General features: G+C 40.8%; 3 protein-coding genes across 3 annotated transcripts; all 3 read left to right on the top strand.

Annotated features, from left to right (window-relative positions):
* The first annotated feature begins 3069 nt into the window (after positions 1-3069).
* On the top strand, positions 3070-8780 carry LOC114448109 (sialic acid-binding Ig-like lectin 5). The gene is made up of 7 exons (XM_028424839.1): positions 3070-4773; positions 5307-5377; positions 6005-6391; positions 6570-6884; positions 7494-7775; positions 8304-8394; positions 8489-8780. The coding sequence occupies exons 2-7, from the start codon at positions 5323-5325 to the stop codon at positions 8595-8597; spliced, it is 1239 nt and encodes a 412-aa protein (XP_028280640.1). The 5' UTR covers positions 3070-4773; positions 5307-5322; the 3' UTR covers positions 8598-8780.
* Positions 8781-9221: 441 nt separating this feature from the next.
* LOC114448409 (sialic acid-binding Ig-like lectin 11) lies at positions 9222-11756 on the top strand. Its single transcript, XM_028425328.1, has 6 exons — positions 9222-9374; positions 9799-10056; positions 10186-10461; positions 10573-10684; positions 10773-10842; positions 11244-11756. The coding sequence occupies exons 1-6, from the start codon at positions 9347-9349 to the stop codon at positions 11640-11642; spliced, it is 1143 nt and encodes a 380-aa protein (XP_028281129.1). The 5' UTR covers positions 9222-9346; the 3' UTR covers positions 11643-11756.
* A 2483-nt stretch (positions 11757-14239) lies between these two features.
* On the top strand, positions 14240-15828 carry LOC114448408 (sialic acid-binding Ig-like lectin 14). Its single transcript, XM_028425327.1, has 4 exons — positions 14240-14294; positions 14536-14934; positions 15115-15393; positions 15469-15828. The coding sequence occupies exons 1-4, from the start codon at positions 14240-14242 to the stop codon at positions 15771-15773; spliced, it is 1038 nt and encodes a 345-aa protein (XP_028281128.1). The 3' UTR covers positions 15774-15828.
* Positions 15829-20943: the final 5115 nt, after the last annotated feature.

The following is a 20943-nucleotide window of genomic DNA, read 5'->3' as shown; positions in this document are numbered from 1 at the left end:
TGTTTGTGGAGGACTTTTTTGGGGGAGAATGTATCAACGGTTGTTTAGCATAAAATGCATTTTCTTCCATGTGGCTGGTCATTGGTGAGTCTAGCACTAATATTACTACTACCTGTCAAATCTATTGGTTCTGACCTTTTGATAGAGGTGTCAATTATATTTGACACAATAATTGGATAATTGACACATAGACACATAGCGGCCATCTTGGAAATTGGTTGGAAATCATCTTGGTTGGACTAAACCCTCTGTAATTTTGTTTCCCTTAATTAGAATGAAATAAAAAACTTGGCAGAGATAATGTCCACAAACTTAGCTACAGATTGAGACTAGATTGCTCATCTACATCATTTGAGATATTCATTGTAAAAGTGTAAATTTTTGACAGACGAGGACATTTTTTATCATTTCTGCTTTGTGCCATTCTAATTTACAAAGAGCAAGAGGCATACAAATTAATACTTACACAACTGTGCAAATCTCCCAGGTGTCCCCTTTATTATGACACCAAAAGTATTCGAATACACCTAGTGGTTGCTGAGATATACTCAATTCATTTTGGGCATGCCATTTTCAAGCTGATGCCTTTAAAATGGGCTTGGGTGGAAGGTGATCAGAAAACATATATAGTAATGGTCATTTTGCCACTAAACAATGTGAGAGACACATTTTTAGAATGGCCAAAACTGTCACAACCTGTCCTAGGTGTAGTCCCTTGCAATGGTTAAATCTGAATCCTAGATTACCCATAATGCAACCAATAGCATCTTTGGTCTAGGACTCGCCAATGCACTTAATAAACCTTTTTCCTTTAGATTTGATAAAGTTTATCCATAACTTCATTATAAAGGCAACACATCCTCACACATACTAAGAGACAGAGTAGGTCAAATACTGATGATTTCATAACATCACGTCTCACTGCAGCAGTAGTAGTCACAATACCATGAAAGTCCACAAACAGCATAGAGTGGGGTTTGTGTTTGGTGCTTGACAAATGTTTTAAAATGTTACTTTTGTTTTTAATTGCTCATGAGTCACATGTAAGCAATATGGATACTTGTTTATGTTTTTACGCTAAATTTACATATGACTGTCCAACAATTCACGGTGAAGCCCCAGATCTTAACCACTGTTTACATGCACTGTTTCACACCACCACAAGAGGGCAGCAAACACTGCTTGTGTAGACCTTTACATGTCTCTTTTTTATTTGATGTGTCCAACTGCGTGCCTAGAGGTGCTGAATGAAATTTCACTGTGCCTTGCATAGTGACAATAAAGACTCTTGATTCTCTGCATGTAAAAAGAGCCGATGTTAAACTTATTTAACTTTTATTAAGACATTGTTCCCAATGTGCTTGTTTCTTTTTTTGTTGTTTTTCTTTTGAAAGAGTCAAAGTATCAAACATGTCTTACCTAATATTTTGTCAGTGTGTTGTGAAGCAAATTTGTATGTCTGACTTTGTGGTGATTATAATTGTCATTATTGAGGATTTTTTTGTTTTCTACATAAGATAAAACTTTATTAATCCCAAAGGAAATTCTTGTGCCAGAGGTATCAAGTTACATTAAATGCAGTTAAGTACAGAGTATAAGAGTATAAGTGTCACTATAATCCAAATCAGAGTACAGTACGCAGTATGAGCACAATATATGATACATGGATAAAAATATGGAGATATAAGGTGCTAAGTAATATAAATATAGACGAGTGGAGGGAATGACAGTGATGCCTGACATGAACATCCAGCTCTTCTTCCTACAGAAAGGGGAGGAGTTATACAGTCCGATGGCCTTCCGAATGAGCTTGTTGAGTCTGTTGGTGTCGGCCGTCCTCATCCTGCTGCCCCAGCACACTACAGCGTAGAAGATGACGCTGGAGACCACAGAGTGGTAAAACATCTGCAGCATGGTCTGGCAGACTTTAAAGGACCTGAGTCTCCTTAGGAGATACAGGCGACTCTGTTCCTTCTTGTATATTGCCTCTGTGTTTGTGGACCAGTCCAGTTTGTGGTGAATGTGGACACCCAGGTATTTGTAGCTGTCCACAATGTCCACGTTGGTACTTTTGATGCTGACCAGGTCTGGGAGTGTCTGGTGCTTCCTGAAGTCCACCACCAGCTCTTTTGTCTTTGTGACATTCAGCTGCAGTTGGTCTTGTCTGCACCACTCCACGAAGCTGTCCACCACACTCATGTACTCCACCTCCCGACCTCTGCTGGTACAACCCACAAATGGCCGAGTCGTCCAAGAACTTCTGCAGGTGGCAGGACTGTGAGCAGTGTCTGAAGTCCGATGTATAGAGTGCGAACAGGAATGGAGACAGTACTGTGCCCTGGGGTGCCCCCGTGCTGCTGACTATCGTGTCTGAGAAGGGGTTCCTCAGCCTCACAAATTGTGGTCGACCTGTGAGATAGTTGATGATCCGGGTGACCAGTGGGGTCTCCACCTGCATGTCCAGGAGCTTCCTCTTCAAAAGGGCAGGCTGCACGGTGTTAAACACACTGGAAAAATCAAAGAACATGATTCTAACAGTGTTGCCTGCCTCCTCCAAGTGTGGGCTCTGTGCCGTAGGTAGATGATGGCGTCCTCCACTCCAACACAGGGCTGGTAAGGAGGGGGTCCAGTTATGGATCAACAACAGCACGCAGGTGTTTCAGGACCAGCCTCTCCAGAGACTCTCAGAGCAACTGGTCTGTAGTCGCTGTGTGTGCTTGGATGTTTGGTCTTGGGCACAGGAACAAGGCATGTTGTCTTCACAGGGAAGGGATGGTCATCAGGCTCAGACTCAGGGAGAAGATGTGCTGGAAGACCCCACACAGATGTGTGGTGCAGTCCTTGAGTACTCTGGGGCTGAGTCCATCCGGTCCTGCAGCTTTTCGCAGTTGTAGACGACTGAACTCACTCCTCACATCTTCTGTGGTGATGGTAACTCTGGACACAGAAGAGCAGAGAGAGAGATCTGATGGGGGAGGGGGGCAGGGTTATGTTAGTGATGGGGAGGTGAGACTGGTTAGTGTGGTTAGGGAGAGGGGGAGGAGGAGGTACATTGTTACAGACAGGTGTTAATGGTGCATCACAGGAATGGTGAGGGGGAGGGTGTTCAGGGAGTGGACTATCAAACCTGTTGAAAAACAGGTTCAGCTGGTTGGCCTCCTGCAGATCTCCATCCATCAGCTGGTCAGAGATCTTATTGTGGCCTGTGATGGTTTGTACATACACACACATAGAAGCAGATCAAATAAAAGATAAAGCACAGTTAATGTAACTGAGAAGTTTGAAATGCACCTGTGATGATTCTTTAGTCCAATTTTGTGAGCACAGCTCTGACAGTCACAGGAGGAGTTATACTGTCTGATGGCGGCGGGGCAGCAGGAGTCTGTTGCTGAAGCTGCTTCTCAGTCTGTCCACAGTGTTATGGAGAGGGTGGGAGGGATTGTCCATGATTGACAGCAGTTTAGCCAGCACTCTAAACTGCACTGTTAATATGATGACAGTAGAAGTTCTCTGCAATGATTGCTTGCTCTTTTATTTTAAACCTGTCGTCTTCATGCCAACATAAATAAGATGAAAACAACAAAGTGGGAACAGTTATTTATTGATAGAAAACAAAACTGGACGCCTCAGGCTGTCTTTTTGTCTTTTCTGTGGTGACACACATGAGACTGTGTGTCATGTTCTTTATGTTGTTTCATTCACTTTGTTGCAATTTTAAATCTAACCACTACATAGCCTACACACTGGCCCCTTAAAGACCCCTGGTGCTTTCTGTGTTGGCCAACAGAGCCACCACCAAACTACTGGTTGTGCTTATTGTGCTGGATTTAGGTCTGCACCCCAGCTCCCCTGGGTGGTAAGTGAGTAATCTAAAACAGAATCAGCAGATGGTCACATATGTAATAAATTGTCAGAGCAATATGTCGGGGCGGTGACTGTAACTGCTGCAGACTTTCACCCATCAATCAGGTGTCAGACATGTGTTTTGTTCCTTGCACTGGGCTTTATAAAGCCCACATGAATGTGATAAAAACTGCAGTTACCCTTGCAGGCCTCTAGGGGCCTGGCTTCAAAAGTGAGATATGAAATGTTTACAGCAGACATCAACACCAGTGTTACAGAAACAGTTTTGGTCTCTGTTGATTAGTTCCTTTTTGGTGACAACTCTACAGGGGAGGGTTTTTGTATGTATTTATATTAATTTTAAAACCTTTGGGATTCTTTTCTTTTAGGTTTACCTTCACCTGTGCTCACTTTGCAGCTGTGTGAGCTGCTATAGGGGATAAATGAAGGATTACAACTAAAGTGGAAACAGGCATGTAGCATGTTAGCTTTATAATGTTATCTTACTTCCCCCTGATGTCCTAATGTTGGTCAGTCAGGCCGCAGGTTGATCACCATCTAGTTAAAAATTACTCAACATATGAGCAACAAGTCATCACACACTGGCACTGATACCATATAAGGCCAAAAAACACCAGCTCAACAGACACTGTGACGAAGTAAATAATACTTGTCATGAAAGTATTTCTATTCAAATAAACATTTTTATTTATACATTTGTAGAACATTTGATAGCAAAGGTTGTAAATAAATAAATAAGAATTTAAGTTAGATAGATAGATCATGATCATGATGTGGAAGTCAAAGAAAAGCATAGTTTTGTAAATTGAAAAAGACTTCCCTAAATTTAACACAAAAAGGGGAAGGAACATTTAGCAGACATCAGAGGAGATCGTTGGTCTGGAGCAGAGTGCAGGACAGCAGATAGAGGTAAAAACATAACTGTTAACATTTCTTGTGGGAAAGATTCAAAGATTTAGATCGTTTATTGTCAAATGCACAGTGAGCAAGCAGGTTTCCTTGTACAATGAATTTCTTTCTTTGCCGTCTACACTGAATGGCATGAACATTTACAGTATATAAAAGTCGAATAATTTAACAACTGGGCAATTAACAAACATTGCATTTAAGAAAGAACATTCAAAAATAAACATACAATATAAACTATGAATAAATGAGCGATGTGCTATCAGCTGCTGAGCAGAGAATGTCAGGGGAGAGAAACAGTATGAACATGTGCAGTTGTTGCATATGAAGGTGCATGAACAGTAAACAATATTACAGTTGGTGTGCTACTGAAAAATGTAAACAGTCTGAGCAAGGGTCCATTGTTACAGACTCCTGTCAGCTGTCGAGGAGAGGGAAAGAAAGAGTTAATGAGTCAAAGACTTTAAAGTGTCAGCTACATGATATGTGGAGATACAGAAGTGTCTTTTTGATGTCTGACTTTAATTCACTTCCAGTCTGCTCTGGATCAGGATGTTTCTTCTCCTTTGGACCACTGTGCTCTTGTGTGAGATCAGTGCTGACACAGGTATGTGACCGTCAAGACGCAAACATCAGAACTGTTGTTGTGACACTGAACATCCTTCAGAATGTGTTTTTTCTCTCCACACATTCACACCTTTCACAAAAGAAATCACAATTTTAATCAATGGTCTTAACTGGAACAAACCAAAGCACAGGTAATCCAATATAACCATGGGGCTGGAAGACACAGGAGGAAGTAAAACATGTGGGAAAACACAAGGAAGACGGGACTATTGAAATAAAACAGGAAGCAAGACCAAACCACAGGAAACATAACACAGACACGGGGCAATTAAACACATCATGAAAACCAAATCATACCAAGATAATAATAATAATGAGGGGTTAATTCACAAAACACAAGAAATAATAAAGAAACAAAGGGTTAATCAGAAGCAAAAAGCAGGATAACAAAGAAACAGTGAAAACACACCATAACAAATCAGATCGCACTAAGATAACTTTAAAATTAAATTACAAAACAAAACAGAATCATGACAGATGTTGTTGTCATCTAATGCTAATAACAACAAAACTGCCACTAGCCTTTTGTCTTCACTTGTTAAATGTCATTGTGTCCTCTTAAAGACTGTCTCTGTCTCTGTCTGTGTCTCCTTCTTTACATGAACAGGTGCTTCAGTTTGGGGACAACAGCACTGTCAACAACAAGGATACTGTGTCACTCTCAGTGAGGGAGAACTAACAGCAGAGGCTGGACTCTGTGTTGTGATACCGTGTTCTTTCACCACCATCTTTACACCCACACATGTCATTTGGTACAAATGTAAAACAGCTGAAGGAAAATGTGATTCTAACAGAATATTTCACACCGACAAGAGTCAATCAGTTCAGTCTGAGTTCAGAGGTCGAGTGTCACTTTTGGAGCCTGATGTGAGTCAGAGAAACTGCAGCATCATGATTAATGATCTCAGAGAGTCTGATTCTGGATTTTATCAGCTTGGAGTTGAAGGTACCGATCCATTTACCTTCATTTCAAAAGCAGCTGTCACTGTTAAAGGTATGAAAAGTTATTCATAATCTTGATGAATCATAAAGTAACTTTTGTCATTGATGGTCCTCTGTTTGCAGACAGTAGGAGCTGCAGCAGTTAAAGCTAACACTTTCATTGAAATGTTTATTGAATGCTGACCTTCAGACTGTCCACCTGACCCCACTCTGCTCTGTGTTTCCATCAGGTCTGAGTCAGAAGCCCACAGTGGTGATTCCTCCACTGACAGCAGGACAGCAGACCACCCTGACCTGCACTGCTCCTGGTCTCTGCTCTGGATCTGCTCCTGACATCACCTGGTCATGGAGAGGAAAGAGAAATAATGACTCTTACATCACAGGAAACACCACTGAATTCAAGACTGAGAATGTGACTGCTGGTACACAGAGACACACCTCTACCTTTAACCCTTCAGCTGAACACCATGGTACTGAGATCACCTGTACGGTCAGCTTCAGAGGGGACATAACTACAGAGGAGACAAAAACTCTCAATGTGAGCTGTGAGTACTGTTTATTATTCTCTGTCCTGACTGAACAGTTTGACAGAGACATACATGTGCAGCATGTACAGGAACATACAGCACATTCTGCTGATTTCCTCTTTCCTCAAGTCTTAAAAATGTCCTCTGCACAGTTTTGATTCTTTACATTCTTCTGAAGAAAGACTGCTGCCTCTGTGACTGGTCTGCATTTATAAAACACATTCATGGGCACACAGACATCCCTGCACAGCCTGATGTAGCCTGCAACACACAACCCATACAAACAGTGCATGACACCTCACTATGTGACTCAACACTAAGGCCTTTAATATTACTCAGGTAGATTTTGTCATACTTACAGTAGCTACATACATTTATCAAGAGAACCGCAGTTTGAATTTGTAGGTGCACTGTTGATACATTAAATTACCATGTTAACAGAAAGGTAGAATGAGTCATTAGAACATTCTGGAGAGTGTGTATGCACAGTAAAACATCAAAACAAGAACCTGACCAAACCCATTAATGTAACATGTGAGTACATTTTCAAGCATATGACGAAATGATCTTCTGTATTTTTACTGTTCACATCAACTTACTGTATGTTTATGTTTTCAATGATTTCAGTTGTTCCAAGGATCTTGAGTGGCTCTGTGTGTGAGCTTCAGTCACATGTCCTGACCTGTGTGTGTGTCAGTGAGGGGGTTCCTTTACCCACCATCAGATGGCCGCTGCTGGAGGACCACAATGAGTTCTCTTTCATCACCACAGTGTCAAATCACACAGTTAACAGCACTGTCACCTTGACTGTGAAAGACAACAGCAGCACTGTTGTTGAGTGTGTCAGCAGTAATGAGGCTGGGGAAGTAAAGAACCAGCTCAAATTCAAAAATGAGTCACAATCAGCAGGTGAGTGTTCACAACTAAAACACCTGTGTTATACAATAATTCATTTTTTTATTTGTATATACTGAACAAAAATAGACTAAAAGCTAGTTTCCCCTCTTATAGGTCAATAAGATATTACTGTGTTTTAATTCATTTTGATGTTAACCATTGATGTGGGCTATTTATTTACAGAGAGAACAGAACTCTTTACATGTTTTTGAGTAAGTTTGAAGGTTTTTTACTGTAGATGGTTCTGTGTACATACAATCACCTGTTATGATATTGATTATTATAACATGATGTTTTTTCTTTGGTCTTTTTCATCAAAGTAGCTCTGAGTTTTATTCTGAAGTTATGAAATCATTGCTGAGTGCCAAAACCTGCATTTCCTCAAATGGCCACTAGAGGCAGCTCCAAACATGAGTCAATAATCATCCTCAGCTTCCAACAGTGCTGTTGAAGAACTATTCAGTCATTATCATAGCTCTCTGTTTGGGTGCAGACTGTGACAGACACTAGTCAGACACTGCACTGTGTCTTTTCTTACAGGTTCTGTGCAGCAGTGTGGATCTTGCTGGGCTGTTGCTGGACTGTCTCTCACTGTGAACCTCTTCTACACAGGCTATGTGATGTCCCTCTGGTATGTCCACACATCAGACATACTTAAATGTGTTTTTAATACATTGAAATCATTTTGCCAACAAATTGAGACCAAATTATTTTTATGTCTAAAGCAAAAACAGAAAAAAGGAGGAACCCTGTGAAGAGGACAGAACCTACACATCACTGCAGAGAACAGACAAATCATCAGAGTATGATGTTATAGGCCAGCATCCGAACTGACCAATGTCTGCTGGAAGCCAAGCAGTCAGGGGGACAAACTGTAAGAGTTAAATCAAGTAGATTAAGTACAGTGTTTTCATATTTTCTGACAAACATTGAAAGACATTAAACATAAAAGTGTTTGTTACAGGAGGTTTTTTTTGCTATACATGCATGCAGTGCTGTGTGATATAAAACATGACATTCAACAGCTGAAGAGTTTTTATTGACTTTCCCTATATAGTGTTTTACAGTATGTCTGTACATTTATGTCTTTATATTGTGTGTAATCTCATTTATTTAATTTTGCTCACATCTGATGCTGCATATTCACAACACATATGTTTGCACTTGCTGGAACAGCTCAGCCTGCAGTCTACAGAGCTTTGATTGATTTGAGAATAGATACATTCATGTAAATAAAGCAAGATTGCTGAATCTTTCTCCCTTTGTGTCACTGCTGCCTGTTTACAAAGTACACAGAAAGAAAACAGACATTTTTTCAGAGGTGCAGAGATGACAGCAGTCAGAGTGATTCATGAAATTAGCACCACAGTTACTTTGATGAGTTTCAACACATATTGATCATAATTGATCATAAAAACACAAAATTCGGACAAAGTTTCCTGCAGGCTGAAAGTGATCTGCAGGAAGACACTGACACCTTCACACAGGACCAAAGAACAGGAGCTTTGTCCATCTATAATGTGACTGCAGAAGATTCTGGACAGTACGTGTGCACAGCTACACACCTGAACAAGACCCACAAGATGAGAAACGTCACTGTAACAGTGATATGTGAGTACACAACCCTCTGCTTTTAACAAACCAGAACAGTACTGTGGCCTTTTCTTTTCAGAGGTCAGGTCATTAAACTGAATAGGCCTACTTTCAAATATGTTGGAACTTTCTTTTTACTTTGCTGCCCTCCAGTGGTTGTAAAAATAATGACAGTGCACAGTTATTTTCAGAGTTCCTGTTTTTACAGAGAATGCCAACAAGGGGTAATTGATATAGAAACAGTCATATTTAGAAACTCTTTCAGTGTAACCTCTCCTACATGTACAGACGTTGTTCAGATCTTTTATTTGTAGAATATTGTGTCAGAAAGTGAGACACAGTGGTGATGATGTCAGTATCACTTTTACTTTTTATTTGATTTTCCTCCTTTATTTACTGTTTAAATATTTTTAAATGAACTAAAACCCTGAAATGTTCACAGACATCAGGAAACCTCAGATCAGCGGCTCTACAGCTGTTAATGAGGGAGATGTTCTGAGTCTGACCTGCAGTGCTGAAAGTTTCCCTCCATCAGTTATTATGTGGACTAAACTTAGTTCTAACACAACCCTGCACAACGGCACTGGATCAGCTACACTAGTCATCCCTAATGTGACAGCAGAGCATTCAGGACAGTACATCTGCACAGCAAACCATCTGAACACCACCCTGACAGAAAGAGTCACTGTAACAATGACATGTAAGTACATGTATATTAACACTGCTTACAGATGTTTAAATATCTTTCTATGCTGCAAACCTTTACCTTGCACCTTCATGCCATTCACCATTTTGAGTTGACACACTGTGTTCTGGTATGTATCTGCAGGGATCACAGAGATCCAGACTGGCTCTGTGTGTGAGCTTCAGTCAGATGTCCTGACCTGTTGGTGTGTCAGTGAGGGGTTTCCTTTACCCACCTTCAAATGGCCGCTGCTGCAGGACCACACTCAGTACTCTGTCGTGACCTCTGTGTCAAAGCAGACAGTCAACAGCACTGTTACTGTGAGAAACCATGGTAACACTGCTGTTGAATGTGTGGCCAGTAATGAGAACAGAGAAGTAAAAGCAAACCTCACCATTCAGACAAAGTTGCCTGAGGCCGGTACGTCCTCTCATCTTCAGCACTTTGCTACTTTTGACCACTTTATGATATTTTTAGTATCTCTGTTTAATCCTCTGTAGTATTCCCTGTATTTTTTCTTTCTGATTGCAGGTAAATCAGAAGAAATCTTCCAAACTGCTTCAAGGCTGGAAGTCATCATTGCGTTTTTAATTGGAGTCGTTCTGTCAGCAGTTGTTTGCTGTTTGGCTATAAAATGCCACAGGTATGCTGTTGATTTAATTCATTGTTTTGTGGATTATATTTCTATACATACATTTACATTGTTGCTGCACAAATATATTTTTCTCCAGAAACAAACAGAAAAAGTCTGAAAATGTGGATGAGACTATGGAGATGATAATCCCACAAGGCAACATGCTGGTATGTGTGTTCATATGTTTATATAGCTACTTCTGCTTAAGCAGCCGTCATCAGTTCGTTAGACGATCCTTCAGTGTGGCTGAGAACACACATGGTTACACACTACTGAAACAATGTTGTCACCTTCTAATGTGGTCTGACCAGGTCAGTCTCAGTCTGTCCACAATGCACTGTGGGTGTGTTGTAGACCAAAGATGTAAAGTCATGAGCAATAGATAACTATATTTTATTTTATTTTATTTTATTAAAAGGTTCTTAACATCAATTTACTGGTTGCAGTATCTTTGAGTTCCTTTCTTAAAGCTGATGAATCAGTGGTTGGCAGTGATGTAAATATATCAGACATTTCACAGTTAATGTGCACATTCTTGGACTTGTATCATCTTCTGTGTACCTGACAGGTACATGAGAATGGAGCTGTGGACAGAGGGACGACAGACACTGAACTGAACAGTGGCCCAAAAGATGTGGAGTACGCCAGCATTGACTTCTCCCTGCTGAAAAGGATGAGACCCAGCGAGGTGGCAAGGAGGAAGCAAGAGAGCACAGAGACGGAGTACTCTGAAGTAAAGAGGCAGGTAAGAGAGGAAAAGAAAGAGGATGCTGGAGAGGAAGGAGAAACATTGGAGAGGAAAGAGGAGGAGGTGATGGTGGAGGAGGATGAGGAGACCAGACATTATGTCTCAGAAGAAGAGAACAGAGGGGACGAGGCCGTGTACTCTAATGTGAAGGAAATCATGTACAATAAGGACTGTGTGGATCGATGTGATGGACTGATGATGGAGCGTCATTGTGATTAATGAGTAACAGTCCTCTCTACCATCTGGCTGGGACTTGCACTATATTCAGTGTGCTGTAAGCTCTTGAACGCAGCTTTATTCTTTTCATAGCTCTAATGTCCAGGTAGTTGACATGTTTGGTGCTTGTAAAGAAGTTATAATGGTACATATTGTAAACTACAAGCTGATTTTTTGTTCTTTAGTTTTGTGTATAAAGTATTTGCTGTGTGTTTAGTGAGTGCTCTTATGTGCTCTGCTCAGTGTTTTGTACAGTATGAATGAGGAAATGAGAGGGTGTCCGACAGCTCAGATCTAATCTTAACAGTAATTTTAACAACTCAAAATGTGAACAGGAAGCCTTCAGACATGAGGCTGTGATGCCTTTTTAGTGGATGTTTAAATGAAGAATCATGTGAGCAATTTTTCTTAGAACTCATGCTGTTCCAGCTACATGAGGCTATTTTAAAGAGGATGCAAGAAGCTGAAGTTGTCAATACGTGCAGCATAAATGTTTCCATCGCATCCACTGTATTCAAATGGTACTACAAACACAAACACACATACAAATGCAGCTGGAAAAATATGCTGATATGTTGCATTTGAAAATTCTGCACAAAGATGTCAATAGCGGTCAACATACAGAGATCATTTGGTGTGAACAGGAAGTAACCAGAGACACTGTGAGTGATTCCATATTAGGTCATGTGTGACTTCTGTGATGCTGAAACCAGAAAGTAGCCTTCACTGTACAGCAACAATAAAAATCATTGATTATTGTTATGAATGTATCATACACATTGCTGAATTGCTATCAGGATGAGACATAGTTACAGAGAGAGCTGGTTAAAGGGCTAATACACCATTTAACAGAGACCCCAGACCCTGCTGTACACCTGTGAGTTTTATTTTTAGGATGACTGCCTCTGGCTGAAAATTGATTTTCCATACTCTCACTGTTTGATCAATGTATGTAAATACTCTTTGAATTGTGCCTACAAAGTGAAGCAGTCTTGAAGGGAGTCATACTGTCTGTCAGTGTTTTATTATTCAGAGAAATGTACTTAACACCTTTGCCACAACGACAGAGGAAGTACAGAGACAAGGAAGAGTCAGTTTAAAACAGAGACTCAAGAATCAAGAGTCAAGAGCAGCTCGTGGCTTAGGCACACAGTTGGACACAAAAGTAAAAAAAGAGACATGCTTAAAATATACCTAGATAAATATAAAATAGAATAAAGAATAAAAAGAGTAAAACTAACAGTGCAAATGAAATTTTCAAAGTGAACAGTATGAATATATAGTACAAAATGCAGGGTATTTGTCAGGGTTTGTGAGGGTGAAGCAGACACAGATGCAGAATCACAGGGTGGTCACGTGGCAAAACAGTCTTTATTACAGGCCAGGAGGGCAAAGTCCAAAGTACTAAAACACAAAATCACTCTAGATGTGGAAAAACTCACCGAGGCAAAAAACAAAGTCCCTTAACAAAGAATAATGGGAGACAGGTTGAAAAAGCATGGCATGGCAAAGTAATCTAGGATGAACGATGAAACACACACACCACTAATGATGAGACAAACTGGCAGAGAGTGCAGGGAAGACAAAGACTAAATACACAAGGGCCAGGGAAGACATCGAGACACAGGTGACACATGAGGGCAGGGCAGGTAATCAAACAAGGAGGGAAACCACAGGAAGCAAAACTCAAGTAAAAGACAATGCACAGGGAGGACAGGACTACCAAAGTAAAACAGGAAGCACAAGACAAGACAAACAAGACACAAGAACTAAACAAAAACCCAGAGAAACAAAACACTAGAACTACAGGAAAATAACAATAACTAAACACAGATTAAACTAAAAACCCAAAACAAGAAAACAAAACCAGAAATAACACCAGGTCGTGACAGTGTTAATGCTTCAAAGTGCAGAGTGTCTGTGTGCAGAGGTTAATGCTCAGTCTTTGGGTGGGTGGGATGTTTATGGGGAAATGGGGTGATGGATTTCACAGCTCTGGGGAAGAGGCTGTGTTTTCCCACAGAACCACTGGCTCTACAGTTAATACTGTGATGCTGCACAGTGCTGCCAGTCTGAAGCTCTGCCATGTTTGCACTCTCTGCAGTTAAGTTTAAACATGCAGGCCTGTTAGAGACATATTCTGATAATCATACTGATAACATGGTGTGAAAAAGAAGCTATAAAAGACACTGAATGCAGCTGTATCACATAAGGCAACATGACAATGTGTGACTTCCCTGATGCTGAAACCAGAGCTGAATCAATAAAAGGCATCAAAAGTTGTATTGAAAAAACATTATATCAAAATATAGCTCTGTTGTTATCAAGCAGCCTTAAAAGAATACTGGCTGTTTTAATAGCTACTTTATCCACCACTTAAAAAGTTCTACTTTTCTGTGCAGTCATTCTGTGATTGGTTGTTGATGATGGCTGAAGAAGACTTCCTCTTCACACATACAGATGCAGCCTGACAAATATGCTCATATGTTTCATTTGAAAGGACTCAACCTGAAAAGTGTCAACCTGAAAAGTGGCAGCAGCATTTATTCAGAATATACACACACAGATACATTTTAGAGTGGAATCTGTTCTGAATCAGGATGTTTCTTCTCATTTGGACGACTGTGTTCCTGTCTGGGATCAGTGCTGACACAGGTATGTGACTGTATGTAACTCAGTTTCTTAGAAAAAAGTTTGATTTTTCAGTCCTTCATATCACATTTGATATGAGGATGATCAGCTACTCTGTGTTTGCTTTAATATTAATTTAACACATGACTCTGAAATATGTAAATCCTGAGATGTGATCCTTGTAAATAAGAAGCTGATAGATACCATTGTGTCCTCTTAAAGACTGTCTCTGTCTCTGTCTGTGTCTCCTTGTTTACATGAACAGGTGCTTCAGTTTGGGGACAACAGCACTGTCCACAGCAAGGATACTGTGTCACTCTCAGTGAGGGAGAACTAACAGCAGAGGCTGGACTCTGTGTTGTGATACCGTGTTCTGTCACCACCATCTTTACACCCAGACATGTCATTTGGTCCAAATGTAAAACAGCTGAAGAAACATTATGGGATTCTAACAGAATATTTCACACCAACAAGAGTCAATCAGTTCAGTCTGAGTTCAGAGGTCGAGTGTCACTTTTGGAGCCTGATGTGAGTCAGAGAAACTGCAGCATCATGATTAATGATCTCAGAGAGTCTGATTCTGGATTTTATCAGCTCAGAGTTGAAGGTTCCAAACAGAGTGAAGCGTTTACCTTTGCTTCAAAAGCAGCTGTCACTGTTAAAGGTATGAAAAGTTATTCATAATCTTGATGAATCCTAAAGTAACTTTTGTCATTGATGGTCCTCTGTTTGCAGACAGTAGGAGCTGCAGCAGTTAAAACACTTATTGTTTCATTGAAATGTTGATTGAATGCTGACCTTCAGACTGTCCACCTGATCCCACTCTGCTCTGTGTTTCCATCAGGTCTGAGTCAGAAGCCCACAGTGGTGATTCCTCCACTGACAGCAGGACAGCAGACCACCCTGACCTGCACTGCTCCTGGTCTCTGCTCTGGATCTGCTCCTAAATTCACCTGGTCATGGAGAGGAAAAACCACTGCCTATAAGAGTGAAGAGACACAGAGACACACCTCGGCTTTGACCTTTAACCCTTTACCTAAACACCACAGCACCAGTGTCACCTGTACGGTCAGCTTCAGAGGTGACATAACTACAGAGGAGACTCAGACTGTGAACGTGAGCTGTGAGTACTACAGTGTTTGTACAGTGTGTCTGCAGGCTGTCTGGAAGCTACATACTGTGTGTGTATGTCTTATAGATGTGAAGGAAGTTCAAATCACAGGGAGCAGAAACGTGACTGAGGGTGAGACTCTGAGTCTGACCTGCAGTGTTGAAAGTTTCCCTCCATCACTCATCACATGGGCTAAAATGTCTGAAAGTGATCTGCAGGAAGACACTGACACCTTCACACAGGACCAAAGAACAGGAGCTTTGTCCATCTATAATGTGACTGCAGAAGATTCTGGACAGTACGTGTGCACAGCTACACACCTGAACAAGACCCACAAGATGAGAAACGTCACTGTAACAGTGATATGTGAGTACACAACCCTCTGCTTTTAACAAACCAGAACAGTACTGTGGCCTTTTCTTTTCAGAGGTCAGGTCATTAAACTGAATAGGCCTACTGTCAAATATGTTGGAACTTTCTTTTTACTTTGCTGCCCTCCAGTGGTTGTAAAAATAATGACAGTGCACAGTTATTTTCAGAGTTCCTGTTTTTACAGAGAATGCCAACAAGGGGTAATTGATATAGAAACAGTCATATTTAGAAACTCTTTCAGTGCAACCTCTCCTACATGTACAGACTTTGTTCAGATCTTTTATTTGTTGAATATTGTGTCAGAAAGTGAGACACAGTGCTGATGATGTCAGTATCACTTTTACTTTTTATTTGACTTTCCTCCTTTATTTACTGTTTAAATATTTTTAAATGAACTAAAACACTGAAATGTTCACAGACATCAGGAAACCTCAGATCAGCGGCTGTACATCTGTTAATGAGGGAGATGTTTTGAGTCTGACCTGCAGTGCTGAAAGTTTCCCTCCATCAGTTATTATGTGGACTAAACTTAGTTCTAACACAACCCTGCACAACGGCACTGGATCAGCTACACTAGTCATCCCTAATGTGACAGCAGAGCATTCAGGACAGTACATCTGCACAGCAAACCATCTGACCACCACCCTGACAGAAAGAGTCACTGTAACAGTGACATGTAAGTACACAACTTTGTATATTAAAAAACAAACTTCTGTCAAACAGGGATACAGATGCATAGATGGAGACTGGAACTCCCTTTTTTTAGTGTGTTCATGAAATTCAGAGTTTCTTTTACATGGATCACAGAGATGCAGACTGGCTCTGTGTGTGAGCTTCAGTCAGATGTCCTGACCTGTTGGTGTATCTGTATTTTTAGTACCTGGATCTTTCTATTCTGTATTATATGTAAGCTTTTATATCTAATATCTGTAACACATCTGGTCTTCCATTAGATGCTGGACCTCAGCGTGGAGTCCTTCCCTGGATTGTTGCTGGTGTGTCTCTCACTGTGAATGTTCTCTGCATCATCTGCATATGGAGTCTTTGGTATGTTACTGCTTGTGTGTTTAATGTGTTGAAGCCTTTAATGCACTGGACACTTTTAAATAACAATAATAACAATGTTGTTTCTCCTCTTTGTAGGAACACAAGAAAAAAGGTCAAACCAAATCAAGAGGACAGAGTGTACATGTCAATACAGAAAGCAGAGGCATCAGAGTATGAGGTCATCACCCCGTATCAGACATGAATGTGGATGATTGTTAATGATACTTTGGCAGCATCATTCAGTTTCTAGTCTGTTATACTTTAACATGTAATATCTGTGTGTGTTATTCCTGCAGTAATTAGCACCTCTTTGTTCATCTTTTTATTATTAGTTTTTTATATTGCATTGAAAATATGCTGCTTTTCTTTAATTAAACAACAACTCAAGCAACCACTGTTCTATCTATCTATCTTCATGGCAAAAATAAAGATTCTGAAAAGACTGTGAATGATTGTTATTGTAAATAAAGACACAGCAGATGCTTGTCTGACACATGCAAGCATGTATTGCATTAAAGTGCATTACTCAGCAAAATACAATGTACTTCCAGTCTCCTGATTGTACCATTAGTGTGACACTGAAGGGGGCAACCTCGTAACATCTCCCCTTTTATAGTCATCTGTTACAACAAATAATATAACTATATATAACTTATAATTCAACATAACTTATGATAACTAACTTATATAGAATAGAATTTCAGTGCATTTTCAGATTTTACAAATTCAGTCTGATTGGCATTTTCACCAGCCTACTACTACTGGTCCTGTACTGCCCTGTATCTGGGGAGTATGAAGCAGGCTGTTCAACCTGCTCGTCTGTACACAGTCCCTTCTACATTCACTAGGTATGACCTCAGGCCCACCTGTTGGAGGCACACACCTTTTCTCCACCTGCCTGTTCGGTCTCCTGCCAGCGGCTGCATCAGAATACGCTGGCCTACATTCAGTTCTGGCAGATCCCTGGCTGATCTGTCATACTGGAACTTTGCTTTCTAAAGTTTAGCTCATTTTTTCTGCGACGCCTGGAACACACGACACAAACAGTGAGTCAGCGACAGGGAGATTTAAGCCTACAGGCCAAATGTCTGTGTGAGGGACTACTGTGCATGTCATCTGTAGTGGTATTCCTCCACTGCAGTATAGCCAACCAGGGATCAGTACCTGCGCTGGCCGTTTTTTAGACTTGGGGTGTCTCAGAGATGACATGACATGTTCAAATTCCCATTCTTTTGTAAATTTCCTAAATGTCTCATTGTCGAACTGGATGTGTGGGGATTGTGTGTGACATCATTGTTCCCTGCTGCAGTTTGTGTGAGTATCCGTTGCATGCTGAGCACTGGCTGACAAAGTCTTTTATCTCACGCTGCATATTGGGCCAGTATAATGTGTCCCTGGCCTGCCTGTAGCATGCATCACCCCCAATGTGACTTACGCTGACACGTTTCAGCATTTCTAGGCGTAACAATCATGAAATGATTATTCTCTGACTTCTGAAGAGCACATCATCCTGTGCACTGATCTCATCCCTGATGGACCAGTACTCCCTGATAGCTAAGAGGGTCTCTTCCTTGTGCTCCGGCCACCCCTGCAGGACTGCTGTTTTCAACATCTGGAGGCTGTTGTCCTCCTCTGTGTGTTTCCTTATCTGTGTAAGGCGTTGGCTAGTGGCATTCAGGTAGTCAGCTTGATACATTCTGTGATTTCTTGTGCCCTCTGCAGGGTGCATATGGAATGACGGTTGTATGCATCATTAGAACTGTGGCCCAGCTGAGAGTGTCACTAATATGCGTGCTAAGGCCAGGTCTGTACATCACATTGAGGTTGTAGTTTTGCACAGTGAGGACCATGCTTTGCAAGCGCTTAGGTGCACTCAGGAGGGGCTTGTTGAAGATGGAGATAAGATCTGTTTACAGCTGTTTACATCCCTGCCATAGAGATAATGGTGAAAGCGTTGGCAAGCAAACGCTCAGACACTCCTTCTAGATCTGTGCATAATTCTGTTACGTCTGTGTTATAGGTAGGGTAGGAGATTTTGAAAACTCAGTCAGAGTCAGCCAGATTTTGAAAGTAAACACACGCCCCTTTCTTTTGGAGTTCACCCCGAAGCCATGCCTGCAATCACATGGACCGCCCTGATTTTTTCAGGGTCTGGCTGTAGGCTCTCTGCTGACAGGATGTGTCCATGAAACTTGACCTCTTTGACTTTAAACTGGAGCTTTCTGATGCTCAGCCTCAGTTTGATCTCTCTGCATCTGTACATTAGTGCCATCAGTTTCAGGTCATGATCAGCCAGGGCCTCTTTATCCGTGTCCGTGCCTCTTCAGCCGGCATCTGAGACCATTTCTTACAGACTCCTGTCAGCTGTTGAGGAGTCTGATGGCTAAAGAGGTAACAAAGTGACATGAAAAAGACTTGTTTATGGGTTTGACAAAATCTTTATAATGAAAATAGAGTATATAAAGCAATATTTTGGTAGTTTGTTAAAACTAAGATCTGAATGACTTGGCTGTCAAAGTCAACAGTTAACTCCAACAGCAGATGTCACTAGTGAGTACTGAATGAAGTGTCGAGTAACGAACCTTTGAGCAACACATTGGGCATGAAAGCCTCATTGCTTCATGAAGCTTCATTTGCCCATCACTTTGCATCATGAGCTACCGCGCATGTGTCGGAGCCTCGGGTGTCAGAGGACCATCCTTAGTTCCCAGTGGGAACTGTGCCGAGGCTTGCTTCGGTCACGTGACTAGTGACGTTTGAACCACTTCAGTGACGTTTGAAGCAGTTGAGTGCTTCGAACGGTATACAAGTCATGTGATTGTTTCGGGTTGTGAATCGCTTGGTGGGACCGAGTGTGTACAGAGATAGGACATCCTTAGCAATCAATGTAGCTATATCAATATATAGTTATAGATCAATCAGTTACTTAGTGAAATATATTAGCTACATTGATACATTTATCAGTTTGATCGCTGCAAAGCAATCAAATACGAATAATATATGAGTTAAATATGTTACTTAGATGCAAACAATTTACATTAATTAATTTTTTATATCTAAGAATGTCATAGCATTAAACGCAGTTAATCGCAATTTGTCATTGTGTACATTTTAGTAGAAGAAAGGCTATTGATCATGTTTCTCTTGCAGTGACGAAACTCTCTGTTTGTGTGTGTGTGTGGAGGACCTCTTGCTTTTTCGTGTATCATAGGTTTCGAATCCGGAACCTCTTGCACCCAAACCCACAATGATATCCCTACACCACCATCCAGCTTTGTTCTCTGCCGCAAATGCTTTAATTGTGTTAAACATTTTAATCGGATTAATCAGGATGTTTGATTAGCCCTATGTATCCACTTCAAATGTAACTTTGTATAACAATTTTGTGCAGTGAAACTGAAAATTTAATGTATTTTATTGTGTCAACCATTCAACCATGTAGTGTAGTCCAACGAGACTGCACGGCGATTCAAATCCCAACCAATCCATGAACCAATAACACACACCGCAATGCATTTTATTCACCACTAGATGTCCTACTCGAGCACTGTGTCTTGGTAGGCTCGAGTAATGAACCATTTTCTTGAATCATGTGTCGAAGCTTCAACAAAGCCTCGAAAACCCATCACTAAGGATGGTCCTCTGACACCCGAGGCTTCAACACATGCGCGGTAGCTCATAAAGCAATTGTTTCGAACCGCTGTGCCGAGGCTTGCTTCGGTCACGTGACTAGTGACGTTTGAACCACTTCAGTGACGTTTGAAGCAGTTGAGTGCTTCGAACCATGTGATTGGTTCGGTTTGTCATGTGAATCACCAATGAACCCCAAAACAGACTTTCCTATGCATTTCAAGTATTCTTAACACAACATATGTGATTATAATTATTATTTTATATTATCAGTAATTATCCATGTCAAATCCCATAGCAGTGCAACTGAAATGTGATATTATTTCTAGGTCCGTCATAGTCACACTTACAGTCAAACGTAAGTGCCTGCTTTAGGAAAAATCATGTGACTTACGTCATATGAAACACTTCACTCCTTTACACAGGATCAAAACCCTGTCACTAGGTTTGTGTTACTTACTGCAATTAAACATCTAAACAATATATTAGTATAATGGTAATAACATCTTTCTT

This window comes from Parambassis ranga, chromosome 16, assembly GCF_900634625.1.
Source record: "Parambassis ranga chromosome 16, fParRan2.1, whole genome shotgun sequence".
NCBI classification, from domain to species: Eukaryota; Metazoa; Chordata; class Actinopteri; family Ambassidae; genus Parambassis; species Parambassis ranga.
This window is presented reverse-complemented; position numbering and strand designations above follow the sequence as displayed.